The sequence below is a fragment of the Apodemus sylvaticus genome, chromosome 1 (genome assembly GCF_947179515.1).
Source record: "Apodemus sylvaticus chromosome 1, mApoSyl1.1, whole genome shotgun sequence".
Lineage (NCBI taxonomy): Eukaryota > Metazoa > Chordata > Mammalia > Rodentia > Muridae > Apodemus > Apodemus sylvaticus.
Window position 1 is genome coordinate 134,787,463 of NC_067472.1, and position 17,035 is coordinate 134,804,497.

Genomic DNA, 17,035 nt, shown 5'->3' on the forward strand with positions numbered 1-17,035 from the left:
TTTAAATGCCTGCTCCCCAGAACGTCCCCCCTTTGCAAATCTTTAGACCCAAGGAGGCATCCGAAACTAAACACACAACTTAGGAAGCTTCAGTTCACATCCAGGAGGGTTTCTTTTCTGGAGGGGCACCCTCACCCCACCCCACCCCCACTTAGCCTTACACAAGTCTGGTATCATGAGAAACTACACTGAGCAAGAATACGTGTGTCTGGGAGTCTAGTAACGCCATGTAAGCCAGGGGCTCAGGGTTAAATTAAAAAGGGATTTGTTCTTCCCTTTTCAATTTGCTAGAAAGAACCAGGAGCAGGTGCCCATGCCTAAAAGACCTATTCATAAGGGTAGTCACAAGGCACCTCCTTTGTTGGGAGCTGAGTAGTCAAAAGACTCAGCCGAGACGATTCCCAATATTGTCTGAAATATGCGTGGAGTTGAAATATGCATGCCCCCTGATTGATTATTTTGACCTCATGGCCGTCCCGCTCACAAGCAGGAGCTAAGTCAGAGGGTGAGCAGATACTACCTCTGTCTTCTGAATCATATTGTTCAAGGCCACGGGACACTTGGCTGCTTGAAGGAGAAACAGAGCCGTGTTTGACATGGTGTTATTCTAGATACCCTGCCAGCCCTTAGAAGTACATACTGTAACTCATAATGGGGAATGGATACCTAGGAGGGCTCAGAAAACTGCTCACAATGCCCCGGTGGACCGGAAACAAGATCTGAGAGTTGTTCAGCCCCAGTACCCTGGATGTTTGTGGTGGCATGAAGGGGATGATTATATATGTTGGGTATAACATGCCTGTGTGTGTGTGTGTGTGCGCGCGCGCGCGTGTGTGTGTGTGTGTGTGTGTGTGTGTGTGTGCGCACGTGTGCGTGTGCATGTATGTGTGTATGTGTGTGTGTGTGTGTGTGTGTGTGTGTGTGTGTGTGTGTGCGTTGGCACTGGCTGTCTTCCTCAGTTATTCTCCACCTTGGTTTTCGGCACAGGTTCTCGAGCTGAGGCTGGAGTCCATCATGGTGGCTGGCCAGTGGTTTGATGTCTCCCCCCAAAGCACTCCACCCCAGGTCTGGAGCTACTGTTTATATTTAACTTTTCTCCTTGTTATAAATAATAGTAATGAAAATTTTTGGAAATTCAAGGTAAGTAGGAAATGTCATCCCCCATTCAAAACCAACGCGTCAATGTCTCCAGAACATGGTGGTTACCTGCCACCACATTAGGCAATGCTAAATCACCTAGACTTTTGCCTTTCCAAGCCCTGGGGAAGCACAGAACCAATTCTTTCAGATAAGAGGATTTCACAGAGATCTTGAAATCAGAAGGGGCCGAGCACACAGCCCCTAGAGAAGGGAGAGAAACGGCGCCTGTTCAGGAAAACTGGGAGGCCAGCCAAGCAAGCGTTCCCACTGTGGTTTCAAGGTGTAAAGTGTCCCTAGCCTGCAGCCGCACCATGAGAGAGGAAAGTCCAATTCCCAAAGCTCAAAGGGACAGCTATTGTAAGGGAACCCCTGGAACAAAAGATCCTGACAGCAGCAGTCTCTGTTCTGAGGGTCTCGGTCTCCCCTGAATCCACACGGAAGGCCAGCAGCGTCTCCCAAGGTCACAACAACCACGTGTTCTGTTGTAAAATCCTTTCTCTACTTCTACATATGCTGGTGCTGCTGCTTCCTCTTCTTCCTCTTTTTCTTCTTCTCTCCCTCCTGCTCTTCCACCACAGCATCACGAAGCATACCCAGAAGTCCCTGCCCCGCAGGACCTCCAGGGCCCTCACATGCACCACGTGATCACCAGAGGATGCTCTAGAATCAGCCCACCTTTCTCTCCAGATTTGATCGCCTATATAAGCTTCCTTGATGGCAAAATATTAATACATAGGGCAAGTAAGGTGGCTCAGTGAATAATGGCTCCTGCCGCCCATCCCAAGGACCTGGGTTCAATTTGGGTGCCAAAGGGTGGAGGGAGAGAATTGATTCCAACAATTTGTTCTCCAACCTAATCTCTCTCTCTCTCTCTCTTTCTCTCTCTCTCTCTCACACACACACACACACTTTCTCTTTGTGTGTGTGTGTATCACTCACTTTTTTGCTCTCTCATACACATACTCACACACTAAATAAATGAATAAAAATGTGATAAAAAAGTATTCAAAATACATATTAACACATAGAAACATCCTGAACTCTAACCCTCAAAAATCAACGCCCAATTAAACTTTTATAAATTGCCTTGGTCACAGCATTTTATCACAGAAACAGTAAAATAACTAAAACAAATAGGAAAATCAGATTAAACATGGGTCCCGGGGCTCAGTGGGTAAAAGCATCTGTTGCATAGCATTGGAAGCCAGAGTTCAGATTCCCAGAACCCACTAAAAACCTAAGTGGCTGGGGATAGCTGCAAGCCAGCACTGGGCAGATAGAAACAGGAGGATCAATGGGGCTTGCTGAGAGCCATCCCTAATTATAAATAAATAAATAAATGTGAATGTCGAGTACAGTGCAAGGTCCTATCTCAGGGAAATACAGGACAATGGAGGAGGACACCCAAAATCCTCCTGCAGCCTCCACATGCATGTGCACATTGGCATGCACACCCTCACATGAAAGATGCATGAGAAGAAAGACAGCTGTGAACAGCTGTCAAGAAGAAACTAGAGAAATGAAGAACAAAGCAAGAAGGTGCTACAATGTACCCAGCACATAGGAAAACATCAGAAAGCCAGGTAATCCTAAGTCCAAGAAGAGGACCCCAGAGGCACGGCTTCACAGAGCATACCCTGATACCCAACCAGGAAAACCAAGAACAAGGGATATAGGAATCCCATGGCCAGGGGTACAGCCCGGATGTCATCCCACTGGTCTTCAGGATACAGTATGCATGCATGGATGCATGACTCAGAGCCGTAACGGAGTCCAGATGCCAGGGAATCATGCCATGAATATAAATACATACAGGAAGAATCGCCCATATTTACAAGGTGGTACACATGCTAATATATTCCTTTGTACACTCACATAGTCACATATTTATACCAGAGTGAAATAAGCCCACACGGCATGCCATTGTGTAACCCGCTGCATTCAACGAGACACATCTGGTACTGTCACTATTACTTTCCCCATAGTCTGAGTCTTTCCTAATTCACCACACTGCCTTCCCATGCCATTGCTTTTAACAGCTCTCTTTTTTTTTAAGGTTTGTTTATTATACATAAGTACACTATAGCTGTCTTGAGCCACCCCAGAAGAGGGTGTCAGATCTCATTGTGAGCCACCATGAGGTTGCTGGGATTTGAACTCAGGACCTTCAGAAGAGTAGTCAGTGCTCTTAACTGCTGAGCCATCTCTCCAGCCCCTTAACAGCTCTTAAAGATTATGCATTCTGCACTTTTCTTGGTGCTCTAACAAAATACCTGAAACAGCCACTTGGGGAAGGAAGAGTTTATTTCAGCTCACATTTTGAAGGTGCAGCCCCGCATGGCGGGGATGCCACAGCAGCAGGAAAGACGACCCTTTCTCGGCTCACTCTCCCTTTACTGTCTAAGATCCCAGCCTGTGCCCGGCGCTGACCACATTGAAGGGGTCTCCTCTCACCTCAGGAACCCAATCTGGAAGCTCAGTCACAGACAGGCCTGGAGGCTCACCCTCTCGATGATTCTAGAGCCTGCCAAGCTGACAGTCAGTATGAACCCATCACAGACGGCCACTGTGCCAATTGCTGGATACGTTTTGTGTTTTGTTTTAACAAGGTCATGCTGTGTAGCAGCACGATCCTCCTGCCTCAGCCTCCTCAATCCTGAGATTACAGGTATACACCAGCACACTCAGCCCTATGCACAGTATTCAAAATGTTTCACTGTGATAACACAATTCTCGGAATATCCCAACACACGCGTATTTCATCTTCCTCTGCCAGTCATTAACATCAGAAACAGAATATCAAAGGAGGAAACATGTGGACCTTAGCAGTGTGGCTGCCTAATAAAAAGATTCTGGTTTTCACTATGTGGACCTTTCCTTTAAAACGCTTTCCTTAGCTCCGTGTTTGTTCTGTTGTCTGGCAAGCTGATTCTTCACAGGAGAAAACAGGCAGGAGTGTTAATGAATAAGCAATGATACTACACTCTCGTCCCAGTTTTCCTGCCTTTCTAAGACAATGAACAGGTACCACCCAAGTCCCCACCCCATAGGCATCCGCAATGACCACAGTGACCATGCATCTAAGTCAAAAGCGACACTTGGAGAGCCATCAACAATGTAAAATACTCAGGAGTTTAACATTCTTTTGCTATAAATATCTTTATTAAATGCCAGCCAATTCCTGGAATGACACTAGGTGCTAGGGAGACAGAGAAGCCCTGCCCTTCATAACCCTCAGCCTGGTAATGCTGAGGACATTACCAGGGACAAGGAAATTTCAACTCAACTGTGCTTTGGGAACTGGAGGAGGAGGGGCTGACAAGGGAGTTTTCCCAGGTATATAAACACAAAGGAAGGTCAGCAATGAGTGCTTGTGTAGACTTGGTGTCCTGGGGGAATCCAGGAACGGGCAGAGGGAAGTGTGTGTGTGTGTGTGTGTGTGTGTGTAAGGTCAGCAATGAGTGCTTGTGTAGACTTGGTGTCCTGGGGGAATCCAGGAAGGGGCAGAGGGAAGCGTGTGTGTGTGTGTGTGTGTGTGTGTGTGTGTGTGTGTGTGTGTGTGTATGAAGAGAGGGGGAGAGACAGACAGACAGAGAGATCATAGTTATTTATTCCTTTTCAGCCAGTGATTTGAACTGGGAATCTGTTGCAAACTTGTGTCAAAATAGAATTGAATCTTTATTAGTCTCAGATTGAAATTGGAATTGTGGCATCTGCAGTCCTGATTTTAATATATTTAACCCAATACATCATGATTTGAAAAAAATAATGCTACTTCAAAGATATAGCCAAAAATAAATAAATAAGTAAATAAATAAAAAGAGTCAAATATCCCTTAATAAATTCCATGTGAAGTTCATGGTTACAGTGCCTTCCAGTTCAGAAAGTTATGTTTCCAGTTCTCTGTGTGGCTAATAGCTACAAGACTGGCTAGCACAGAAGAAACTGAGGCCTTACAGGATTGGGACAACGAATCCAAAAAAGCAAGTAATGCATAAAGGATCACACACTGCTTCCAGAGAGCCCTGGAGTCCAACACAGCTAAGGGCAGAGGAGCACGGGGCAGAACTTGTAGGTAGGTTCAAGAACAAGGCAGAATGCCAATCATAAAGAGCCAGCCTCAACCCCAGGTCCAAGAGTTTAATATAGAAGGTGGATCAGATCGAAGAATGAGAACAGCACTCCAGCAGGAGAGGGAGGATGGGGAGCAGAGGGAGGATGGGGAGCAGAGGGAAGATGGGGAGCAGAAGGAGGATGGGGCAGAGGGAGGATGGGGAGCAGAGGGAGGATGGGAGCAGAGGGAGGATGGGAGCAGAGGGAGGATGGCGAGCAGAGGAACAAGGGTCAGCCAGGAACCCCAGCCTAAAGGACATCACTGTGACCCAGGTGAGATGAGGAAGGTGCAGCCCATCTAAAGTGGTGCTGGGAGGGAGAGAACGTTCAGGCAGGGGGGAATGGTGTTAGGAGCTCTGGGTGATGGACTGACTAGGACTCAGAGCCTACAAGCTAAGAAGGTGGAAAGCCAGCAGGTACAAAGGACCCCCGGCCAGCTAGTTAATCAAGTCCACAGGGGAGCATGGCCAGGAACAAGAGCCACAGAACAGACCGCCAGGCAGCGGAGTCAAGGCGCACCAGCCCGCCTTTAGCCACACAGAGCTGTGGGGTGTTCTAGAATCCAACAATACTTGCTTGTTCCACACTCTGAGGAGCAACACCAACAAAGGAGCACTAGAGGAACAGCCCCTGCCGTAAAAGGCTCCAGATCCCATCTAAATCAGAATCCAGATTGGCAGCGGTCTATGGAGAAACTTAACTAGCGTGCCTTCCCAGAGAGAGGACACAGATCATGCCCAGAAGCAGTTTATCTCATTAAGTGGTCTCCTTCCTTCCTCACCCAAGCCAAGGACTCTCCCTTCCGGGCCTGAGTGTCACATCTCCTACTTAAACACACAACCCTGTCCCCTCACATCTGGCCACAGGATGCCTTTGTTTTCTCCCCCACTCTTGGGTAATAAGGAGCAGACTGGCAAAATAGTTCAAATGCCTTCTTTTAAAAGTACACAGCTGTGTGGGCTGGGATTATTTTGAGCTAACTGCTTCAAACCTCCAAGCTCAGAGCTGGTCTGGGCGTTCGCTGACTCCAAGTGAACAATGCTGAACGTCACCAAAGCTATCATGGGTCACCAGATCTCCTGGATCCTGGAACTAACATCAGGTGTAAAGCAAGTGTCCCCGGGTTCCTCTGGCATCCCTCTCTCCCCGCTTCTGCGTTCTGTAGGTGAAAGAGGGGAAGAGCTGGTAAAACAGAAAAGCTGCCAATCATGGGGGGGGGGGGCGGGGGGGCGGAGCAAAGTTCCTGATTGAAGAACCCTAGTCCAAATTGTCCCTTGACCCCTGTGTAAGCCAACTCTCTCTGAATGTTTCCTCATCTGCGAAGTGGGCATAAAAATACATTCCACGGAAACTGGTCAGAACTCAGAGTTTGTGTTAACCGTGAGTAGAGGAAAGCAATAGAATCTAGGAGTTGGAACACACCAAACAGCCTTAAAGGGGGAAACGGTTCCTGAGACGTGTGCCTGGAAGAACCAAATGCACGCTCCCGCCCTCCGGATCCCACCCTGGCAGGGAGAGCGGAAAGCCGCGCGCCTGGCGGGAGCGCGCTGAGAGCAAGCACCTGTGCGCGCAGGTGAGGTGGGCGCGCAGTAGCAGTAGCAGTGGCAGTAGCAGCAGCAGCAGCAACAGTAGCAGTAGCAGCATGGCGCCCGTGGAGCCAACAGGGCGAGAAGCTGGGCAACACGACCCACCTGAAGACGCGCAGCAGCAGGCAGGCGATGAGCAGCGCGCTGAAGGCGCACGCCACGATCACCGTCGCCTTCAGGGTGGGCAGGTCGCGAAGCAAACTGGAGATACGGGTCACCACCGCGTCGTTGCTGCTGTTGGAGCCTCCCCCACCCGCCATGCCAGATCCCAGCTGAGTAGCATTCCCCAAGCTGGGCGGAGGCCGGTGGTCTGCTTCGGGCTGTGAGGCCAAGGCGGACTCTGCTCTGCGAGCGAGGACGGCGGGCGCGGCCAGGAGCGCGAGCAGCAGCAGCAGCAGGAGCGGTGGTGGTGGTGGTGGTGGTGGCGGCGGTGGCAGTGTCAGGGTGCTCATGGTGCGCTGTGCGCACGCACGGTGCGGAGGTCTGCGTCCCGGAGGCTTGCACCCAGGAGGCCTGCACCCCAGAGGCTGGCACCCCGGAGGCCTGCGCCGGGGTCTCCCGCGGCCGAGGCGGCTGCGCGATGCTCGGCAGGAAGCTGCAGAGCCCGGAAGAACCCGCGCCGCCGCGGCAGCCACCAACACGTTGCACAGAGTCATTCGACGGGCTTCGGCCCTGCGTGGGCGGGGCAGACCTCAGCTGGGTCCCCGCTGCGCTCCGCCCCTGGGTGGCCCAGGCGGATCAGGACCTAAGACCCCATGGAGGAATCCTAACTGCTTGGCTCATTCTGCTCCGGGCAGATGTGCTGTTCACGTGATTTATCTCATTCAGTCTGGCAGCCCCCTCTGGAAACAGGTATCTGTTAACCTGGTTTGTTGATTTAGCACGGAGGGTATCAGCTCACCGCAACCCAGATTTCTTATGGAGCGTGCAAGCATTTTTGCACCAACTCTGGTGAACTGGTTTGCTGTGTTCCCCCACCTTTGGAAGTACTTTCTCCAGACCAGACTGAAGTTTCAAACTCCAAGGAGTAATTTATTGTTGTGCTGTCTCTGGTACATAAAACTAAATGATGTTGGGGCTGGGGAAAGGCAGCTATGGATATTCTCTTGGGAGTCCAGCAATTAATAGTGTTGCGTGGGTTCCTGGAGCAACAGTTACAGACCCCTAGATGATCTGGAAGGCACTCCAGATCAGCAAATATCTAAACGTATAGAGCAAGGACTTTGATCAGCTCATTTCTGGTCGTGCTAGAGAAACAGACAAATACAACGAACAATGCATTCATTATCTATAATAACTTCCATAACAAATTATCCCCAAACCTAGTAGGTCACAACAATCCCCGTATGTTATCTCAGCCCCAGTCTATCTGGGTTCTCCCGTTTCAAGGTGTCTTGTTAAGTTTAAGATCCAACTAACACCCCCTCCAGATCTCCTCAAAAGGTTCACTCGGGGGACAATCTGTCTCTGAGCTCAATTGGCTTCCCCTGGCTGATTCAGCTCTTCACGGGCTACGAAACCAGAGCCTCCATTCCCCACCATCTGTCTGTCAGAAGCTGCCCTAAGTTCTAACTGGGAGAATTTCTAACAGAGCGTTTTGTATCTTCAAAGCATTCAAGCCCAGTTAGCAATAAAGTCAGGGAACAGGACAGAAGACAGTTCCATAAAACTTAATCACAGACGTGACATCCCCACACTTTCTCCTGAATCAGTTCATCAGAGGCATGCCGCCACTCTCATTCACAATTCGGGAAAGAAGGCAGCACAATGATGTAAATAACAGGAAGCTGGGAGCATTGGGGCCACCGAACAGCTGTCTGCCATATACGGTGTGATGAATTTCTATGTGGGGGAGGGGAGTGAACAACACTGAGATTCCCAGAAGTCATGTCCCACCAAGCACTTTGTGTGTCGAGTGTTTGCAAGCGTGCTACAGGGACAAGAGATAAAGATCATATGCTAGACATGGTGGAGCACACCATTAATCCCAGCACTGAGGAGGCAGAGGCAGACAGATGTCTATGAATCCGATACCATCCTGGTCTACATAGTGAGTTCCCAGACAGCCAGAGCTATCATGGTGAGATCCAGACCCAAAAGAAGAAAAAGGAAAAAGAAAAATCCTATGGTTAAAGGACTCGAGCTCTGAACTACATTGATGGAGAAGTCTTGTTTTCATATCAGAATATACACAGCAAATTCCCTAAAGATCTAGGCATGATGTCCATAATTCCCCAAGCTTCAAATGTTGCAGCCTTGTGATTTATTAGTTAAGTCCTGTATAGTAGACCAAAGGTGTTCCAACTTAAAGCCTCTCAACCAGGATGGAAGTTGACCATTGAGGGACCTTGGCCAGTAAGGATTAAACTGGTGAATACAAGGTTTTTAATATCTTAAAAAGTGACGGTGCCAAGCATAATAAGGTCACTGAGTACATCCATAAACTGAGGGCTAGAGAGGACCTGGGTCCAGCTCCTAAAACCCACATCAGGTGGCTCGCAACTAACTCTAGTGTCGGGTGATCCAGTGCCCTCTTATGGCCTCCCCACGCCCTGCACCCAGGTGGTACACAACTACAGGGAAGCAGGCTCACAAACATACAAATAAATAAAGATAATGTAAGCATTCTCTCCTTTTGCCACAATTTATGAGCTGTAGATGTGATTATTTGGCATCAGCTTAACGAACACCAAGATTACAGGAAGCATAAATGTCAAACTACTTTAGTAATGTGAAACCTTTAGATCTGTCATTCTTTCTAATTAAGTAAGACTCATGTACAAATTGCCCCATATTAGAGTCTCTAAAGCATTTTGACCCCAAAATGCTAAATGTTAAAAAGGAAAATTGGTTAACAGGCAACAGTGGCAAACTTTAGATTTAATAACAAGGGTTGGGGGCTGGAGAGATGGCTCAGCGGTTAAGAGCACTGACTGCTCGTCTGAAGGTCCTGAATTCAAATCCCAGCAACCACATGGTGACTCACAACCATCTGTAATGGGATCTGATGCCAGATTCTGCTGAGTCTGAAGTCAGCAACACTGTACTCATGTACATAAAATAAATAGATCTTTTAAAAAAAATAACAAGGGTTATTGGACACAGGTTAGGCTGCATCCAGGACTGATCTCCACTAGAAGCACAGTCTGAGGACCACTGGGGTCCCTGGCACCCTTTCAGGGAATCTTCAGAGTAAGAAATAATTCTGAAATGGTGCTGAAGTAAGATTTTCTTTTTTTATTGAGTTGACAGTTGGGCCAGTGTACTGGCTGGTTTTCTGTGTCAACTTGACGCAGGCTGGAGTTATCACAGAGAAAGTGGCTTCAGTTGAGGAAATGCCTCCATGAGATCCAGCCGTAAGGCATTTTCTCAATTAGTGATCAAGTGGGAAAGGGCTCCTTGTGGGTGGTACCATCCCTGGGCTAGTATTCCTGGGTTCTATAAGAGAGCAGGCTGAGCAAGCAGGGGGAAGCAAGCCAGTAAGAAACATCCCTCCATGGCCTCTGCATCATCTCCTGCTTCCTGACCTGCTTGAGTTCCAGTCCTGACTTCCTTTAGTGATGAACAGCAATGTGGGAAGTATAAGCTGAATAAACCCTTCCCCCCCCCAACTTGCTTCTTAGTCAGGATGTTTTGTTCAGGAATAGAAACCCTAAGACAGCCAGTATCAACAAAGGTGACATCAAGACTCAAGGCAAGGCCTGCTGTCACCAGGTATCATCTCCAAAGCCATGCTCTGCACAGACACTGACACAGAGCCAAACTCACTTCAGAATCCCCTTGACTCTGGGCATGTTATCTATCTTGTCTTATCACACAGGATAAGGCAAGAAGAATTAGTAAATCACTTCTGTTTCACACCAAGAACTGGAACTTGAGGAAAAGCAACTGTGCAATTCTTAGAACTGCAAAACAAATGGCCTTTTTCTTTTTTTTTTTTTTCTTTTTGGAACAGCATTTGTCATCAAAGAGTGACTGACAGACTTTAGAGTGGGTCTTTGGCAGGCAGTGTCTCAAAAGTAAACAAAATGCGCCTGCCGCTTTCAAGGAGGCCAGCTGACAGTATTGTGTCCAATGATAAAAATCCAGGATTTCAAGTGGCACACTAGAAAAATTTTTTTTATATTCTAATTTATTTCCTTGTATATACCAACTGTTTTATAATTGGGTGAAGATTTTTTTTATTCAGTATATTTTTTATTTACATTTCAACTGATTTCCCCTTTTCTAGCCCCCCACTCCCCGAAAGTCCCGTAAGCCCCCTTCTCTCCCCCTGTCCTCCCACCCACCCCTTCCCACTTCCCCGTTCTGGTTTTGCCGAATACTGTTTCACTGAGTCTTTCCAGAACCAGGAGCCACTCCTCCTTTCTTCATGTATCTCATTTGATGTGTGGATTATGTTTTGGGTATTCCAGTTTTCTAGGTTAATATCCACTTATTCACACTAGAAATTTTTAAAGCTTGTCAATTAGGATGCTCTAGTTTAACAGTAGCACAGGGCCTTGAAACTTTTTTGAGTAGCACAAGTTTTAAAAAGGGATAAACCCCCTGCTTATCCCTTCCCTTCCTCCCTCCCCTCTTGCTCCCTCTTTCTGGGACAAATCTCTGTGTAGCACAGACTGGCTTCAAACTTCTAATTTTCCCACCCCCTTCTCCTACAGGGTTAGAACTGCAGTTGTCTAGCACCAGGCCTGAATTATGTTTTATATATTTTCCAGTTTTTAGATTTATTTATGTTCATTTTTGTGTCTGGGTGGTTTCGTTGCATGCATGTGCATGTACCACGTACATGCTTGGTGCCTACAGAGGGCAGAAGACAGTGTTGTATAACCCAGAGCTGGAGGAAACACCATGAGGATCCTGAGAAATGAGCTCAGACCCCGCTGCAAGAGCAACAAATGCTCCCCACTGCTGAGCTATCGCTCCAGCTCCTTCCTACAGTTTATATTTTATACCTCTACCATGCGGGAACTTCTCCTAAGTGCCACATTACAAGACTGTGACATCCAGAGTTGATGCCTCAGAGGCTATGGAATCATGGAGGTTTTATAATGGAATACATCAAAATTTGGAAGATCTGCTTAAACCAACACACTGATTTTTTTTTCCAAGTGGCAGTTGCACATTGTTAGGAATTATTTGTGAGTGAAGGTCCATTAGGAAGGCAAACCAAATCAGTTGGTATGTATGTGCTTGGACAGGACCCAGGCTTTTATTATATGCATGCTAGTGCATGAGTGCTCTGTCACTCAGCAGCCCCAGCCCCAACTAGTGGGGTCTTAGTTACTGTTCTATTGCCGTGAAAAGACAGCATGACCAGAGCAGCTTACAGAAGAAAGCATGTGACTGTGGGCCTGGTGACAGTTTCAGAGAGATAGCTCATGGTCATGGGGCAGAAAGCATGGTGGCATGTAGTCATGGCGCTGGAGAAGTAGCTGAGGGCTTACAACTGATCCACAAGATGGTGACAGAAAGAGACGGGTCCTGGCAGGAGATTTTGAAGGCTCAAAGCCCCAGTAAAACACCTCCAGCAAGGCCACACCTACTCCAGGAAGGCCACACCTCCTAATCCTTCCTAAACAGTCTTCCAAACGTTCAAGTATAAGAGCCTATGGAGACCATTCTCATTCAAATCAGTCCTCAGATCCTACAGTGGAAGGAGGGACTAGAGGGGGGACTAATACATTTTTTAAAACTTTTTAATAAATTCCATTGCATATATATGCCATATTTACTTTACCCATTTATCAGTCGATGTTTGAACTAGCCCCAGTTCCTACTTTGTGAATTGCAGAGCAATGAACATGGATGTTGGAGAGCAGCAGGACTAGAGTCTCTGGGTCTATGCCCACTAGTGATATAGCTAGGTCACAGGGTAGTTCTGTTTTTAGGTGGTGGTGGTGGTGGTGGTGGTGGTGGTGGTGGTGGTGGTGGTGGTTTGGGACTTTGGTTAGTTGTTGTTTAGAAACCTCCATGCTGATTTCCGTAGTGAATACAAGAGTGCATGCCCACCAGCCATGAATAAGAGCTCCTCTTTGCCCGTAGCCTCAGGATTCTTTGTTGCCACTTGCCTTTTTGCTGTTACCATTCTCACTGGCATCATATGGAGTCTCAGAGTAGTTTAAACTTGCATTTCCCTGACAGCGACTGATGTTACACACCATTTTAAATACTTATTGACAATTTTGTTTCTTCATTTTTGGGAAATTATCTGTTCAGTTTATTCTCACTTATTGATAGGAAGATTTGGGGATGTTTTCGGTTTTGCTTTATGTATGCTAGCCATTAACGCCTTGTCTGAAGTACAGCTAGCAAATATTTCCAATCCGTAGGCTCTCTCTCTTCACTCTGCCAATATTTCCTTTGCAGACAGGAGCCTTTCAATTTCATGTAGTCCCATTTGTCAGATTTTTGGTTTAAATACTACTAGAGTTATTGGCAGAAAGGTTTTGCCTATGTCTATATCTTGAAGAGTTTTCTGCATAATTTCTCCTAGCACTTTCAGTGTTCAGGCCTCTGTGCTAAAGATCCATTCTGAGTTGATTATTTTTTTACAATTTTTATTATATCTATTCGTTTTATTTTTTTATGTGAACATTTTGCCTGGATGGATGGATGGATGTCCACCATGTGCATGTTTAGTACCCACAAAGGTGAGGCGAGGGCATCTGATCTCCTCAAATATGAACAACTGTGAACCACACCAGGGGGGTGTTGGAAATTGGACCCAGGTCTTCTGCAAGGGTAAGTGCTTTTAACTGCTGAGCTATTTTTCCAAGACTCTTTTTAAAATTATGTTTTGATTTATTTATTTTACTTTTTGAGTTTATGAATGTCTTTCTTGCTTGTATTGCATGTGCCCCATCTATGTGACTGTTGGATTCCCATGGAACTGGGGCTATGAGTGGCTACGAGCCACTATGTAGGTGTTGGGAATCAAACTGGTCCAAACCAATCAAACTGGTTGAGAATCAAATCTTTATACTGCAAGAGCAATAAGAGCTCTGAACTATTGCGGTGATTTGTATGTGGGCCAAAAGAAACAGATTTCACGCCATTTTTTTGAGAGGGATACTCAACTTTCCCAGCACCATGGATTTAAAAGGCTGTCTTATTTTCCAGGGTAAGATTTTGATCCATTTGCCAAAAACTGGGTGGCTGTAATGTAGCCATGATGGTTTGTTTCTGAGTCTTCTATTCCATAAGACAGATATTTTTCTTTTTGTTTTGTATTAGGTGGTGGTATTTGATTTTTTTTGTTTTTTTTTTTTGTTTGTTTGTGTTGGTGTTGTTTGTTGTTGTTGTTGTTGTTTTTAATGGTTTCTCTATGTAGCTTTCCTGGCCTGGAACTCACTATGTACACCAGTCACTATGTACACAGAGGCTCATCTGCTTCTGCCTCCCGAGTGCTGAAATTAAAGACATGACATCATGCCCAGCCTAAGACAGACTGATTGTGATGAATCAAGATGTAAAACTATGCTATGCTTTGGTTTTTTTTACATGGTAACTAACATCTAAAAAAACTACTTGTGGATTTTGTACAGTGTCAAAGAAGAATGTCCACAACCATCTGAAAAGATTGTGAAAATGTCTCTCCCTCTTCTGACTATGTATCTTCACAAGACTAGATTTCTTTTTTTTCTTGTTTCAAAACAACAAATCACAACATATTAAATGCAAACACAAATATGAGAATACAGATATTTTCCATGAAGCCAAACAATAAAGAAGATATTTTCAGAAAAACACGTCAAGCAAAGTTGTGTTTGTTGTTTTTTGTCGTTGTTATTGTTATTTGGGGAACTAGGTTTTTTTTTCTTAATTTGTTATTGATGTTGATAACATTAACTTGCCTTAGTTACTTTTCTACTACTATGAAGAGACAATATGTCCGGGATAATTTATAAAAGAAAGCATTTAACTGGGGGATTGCCCACAGTTCCAGACATGAAGGTAAGGCCATCATGAGAACATAGCAGCAGGTGAACAGACATGATGCTGGAGCAGCAGCTAGGTGTTGGCATACTTTTTGGGCTATTTGGGGGGGGGGTTCTATTATCTACCACCCTTCCAACACTTTATCCCAATATCTTCCAACCCCCAACACTAAGTAGAACAGAAAGAAGGTTAGAGAAGGAAGCTTGGAGCTCTTTAGACTCCTTCCTGCTGCTTGGTGATGGAGGCTTCCTGAGGCAAGTCCAATCTCTGTTGTCAGGATATCTCTAATCAGCAATCCAACAAAAGAGCAAACCAGCAATCCAGCAAAAGCAGCAGCAGGAGGAGCAGCAGCTACCCCAGGTCCTCTTGGGGTACTTGCATTTATACCCTCTGAAGAATCCCCAGAGTTCCAAATATAAACTATTTGCAGCTGGCAAAAAAAAAAAAAAAAAAATCACATCCTTCCTAGAGCATGAGACAATCATGGTTAGCAGCTGTGGACAGTCTGAAGCAGCTCCATATTCTACACCTGGGATTAAAATAAAAACATATTCATATGAGTTTTTGAAGAAATTAATATTCTCACAACAGCTGAAAGCTTACATCTGATCCACAAGCCACAGGCAGAGAGAGAGCTGGAATTGTGTGAGCATTTAAACCTCAGATCCCACTCCTGTGACACACTTCCTCCAGCAAGGCCACACCTCTCAATCCTTCCCAAACAGTTCCACCAGCTATGGACCAAGCATTCAGACATATGAGCCTATGGGAGGCCGTTCTTAAATTCAAACTACCACAATGCTATATTGGTACAATGACTTATTTAAATGAATTTAATAAACATTGTAAAGACTTCTGTGCTTTAATTTCTTTTTCTATTTTGCCCTTTTGGTTTGTTGTTGTTCCTTTATTGTTGAGACAGGGTCTCAACTGTAGGTCCAGTTCTTCCTACAAATATGTCAGCCTGGGCTGCTCTCAAACTCATGGCGATTCTCCTGCCTCAATCTCCCAAGTAATAAGATGATAGATATAAACTAGAATCCAGCCAATAGTAGTATGCAAACCTACATAAACAAAAACTCTTCGAGATCCTCATTATTCTTATTGGGTTTTAGGTTTGTTTTCTAGAGTCTTGCTGTGTAATATGGAGAAAATATCTTGTGTATTGTATGGATGCATCATCACCCATCAATTAAAAAGCCTATCACCTATAGGAAGGAGTAGGAAAAAAAGGTGGTACATCTGGAACAGAATGAATTCTGGAAGAGATCTAGGCGTAGGAGATTCACCTGGAAGATGTGACGAGATGGACACATGGTACCTGAGCACAGTTAACCAGCCATGTGACAGAATGTAAGTTAGGATACATGGGATGATTTAAATGATGATCTAGTAAGAGAAAACCCTAGAAATATGGCCAAGGTATTCATAAATATATGTTGAGTCTGAATCTTACTTCTGGGAGCATGGGCCTAGAAGGAAGAACTGGCCCCAACTTCTACAGTATAACTCAAGTTGGCCAATGGAAGGCCAGATACAGTGAGTGGCAAACACTTGTAATCCAGCACTTGGGAAACAAAGGCAGGAGGACCACAAATTTGAGAACTAGGTCTTCCTAATTCAAGGTCAGCCTGAGCTACTTACTGTATTGGTTACTGTCCTCATTTCTGTGATCAGTTACCTGACAGAGGCAGCTTAAGAGAAGGAAGATTTATCTTGGTCTCTAGTTTACAGGCTACAGGCCACTATGAAAAGGACGTCATGGCTGCTGGCTCCGAGGTCTTGGAAATGGGAGCTTGCACTGACAGTGTTTCTTTAATGACACTAAACTTTAATACCCTCACTGCCCCATCAGTAGATCTCAGTTGACTCCACTTATGTCCATGAAAACTGCATGGGGCTGAATCCTTCCACACTGCTTTTTCCTGATACTCACTGTAATCCTTATTCAAAGCAGCCAGCAACAACCATATTACACTCAGAATATCGTCATCTTAAAATTCCTTCCACTGATTTAATGAGTTTACTGCTGATGTATTGCTACAATGTAATTATTCTATTGCTTTTGAATGCACCCTCACTCATATTCTCAGAATGTGAGCAAAATGAGACAGTGTCAGAATGTGATATAAATATCATGTAGTCTAGTTCCCAAGAGAATCTGCATTTCCAGTTGAAATCACACAGGCATGGCCTCTGCTGTCTGCTCTTCTTTTTGTGGTCTTCTGAACTTCCATCAGAATCACAGCTCCAGA

General features: G+C 45.7%; 1 protein-coding gene across 1 annotated transcript in view; it reads right to left on the reverse strand.

Annotated features, from left to right (window-relative positions):
* The window catches only part of Fam174b (family with sequence similarity 174 member B), a 43,821-nt gene extending 36,323 nt beyond the window's left edge, over positions 1-7,498 (reverse strand). Inside the window, exon 1 of the mRNA XM_052160645.1 lies at positions 6,945-7,498. Within this exon, the coding sequence (XP_052016605.1) occupies positions 6,945-7,495 (551 nt within the window). The 5' untranslated portion in view covers positions 7,496-7,498. The remainder of the gene's footprint in view (positions 1-6,944) is intronic.
* Between the last annotated feature and the right edge of the window lie 9,537 nt (positions 7,499-17,035).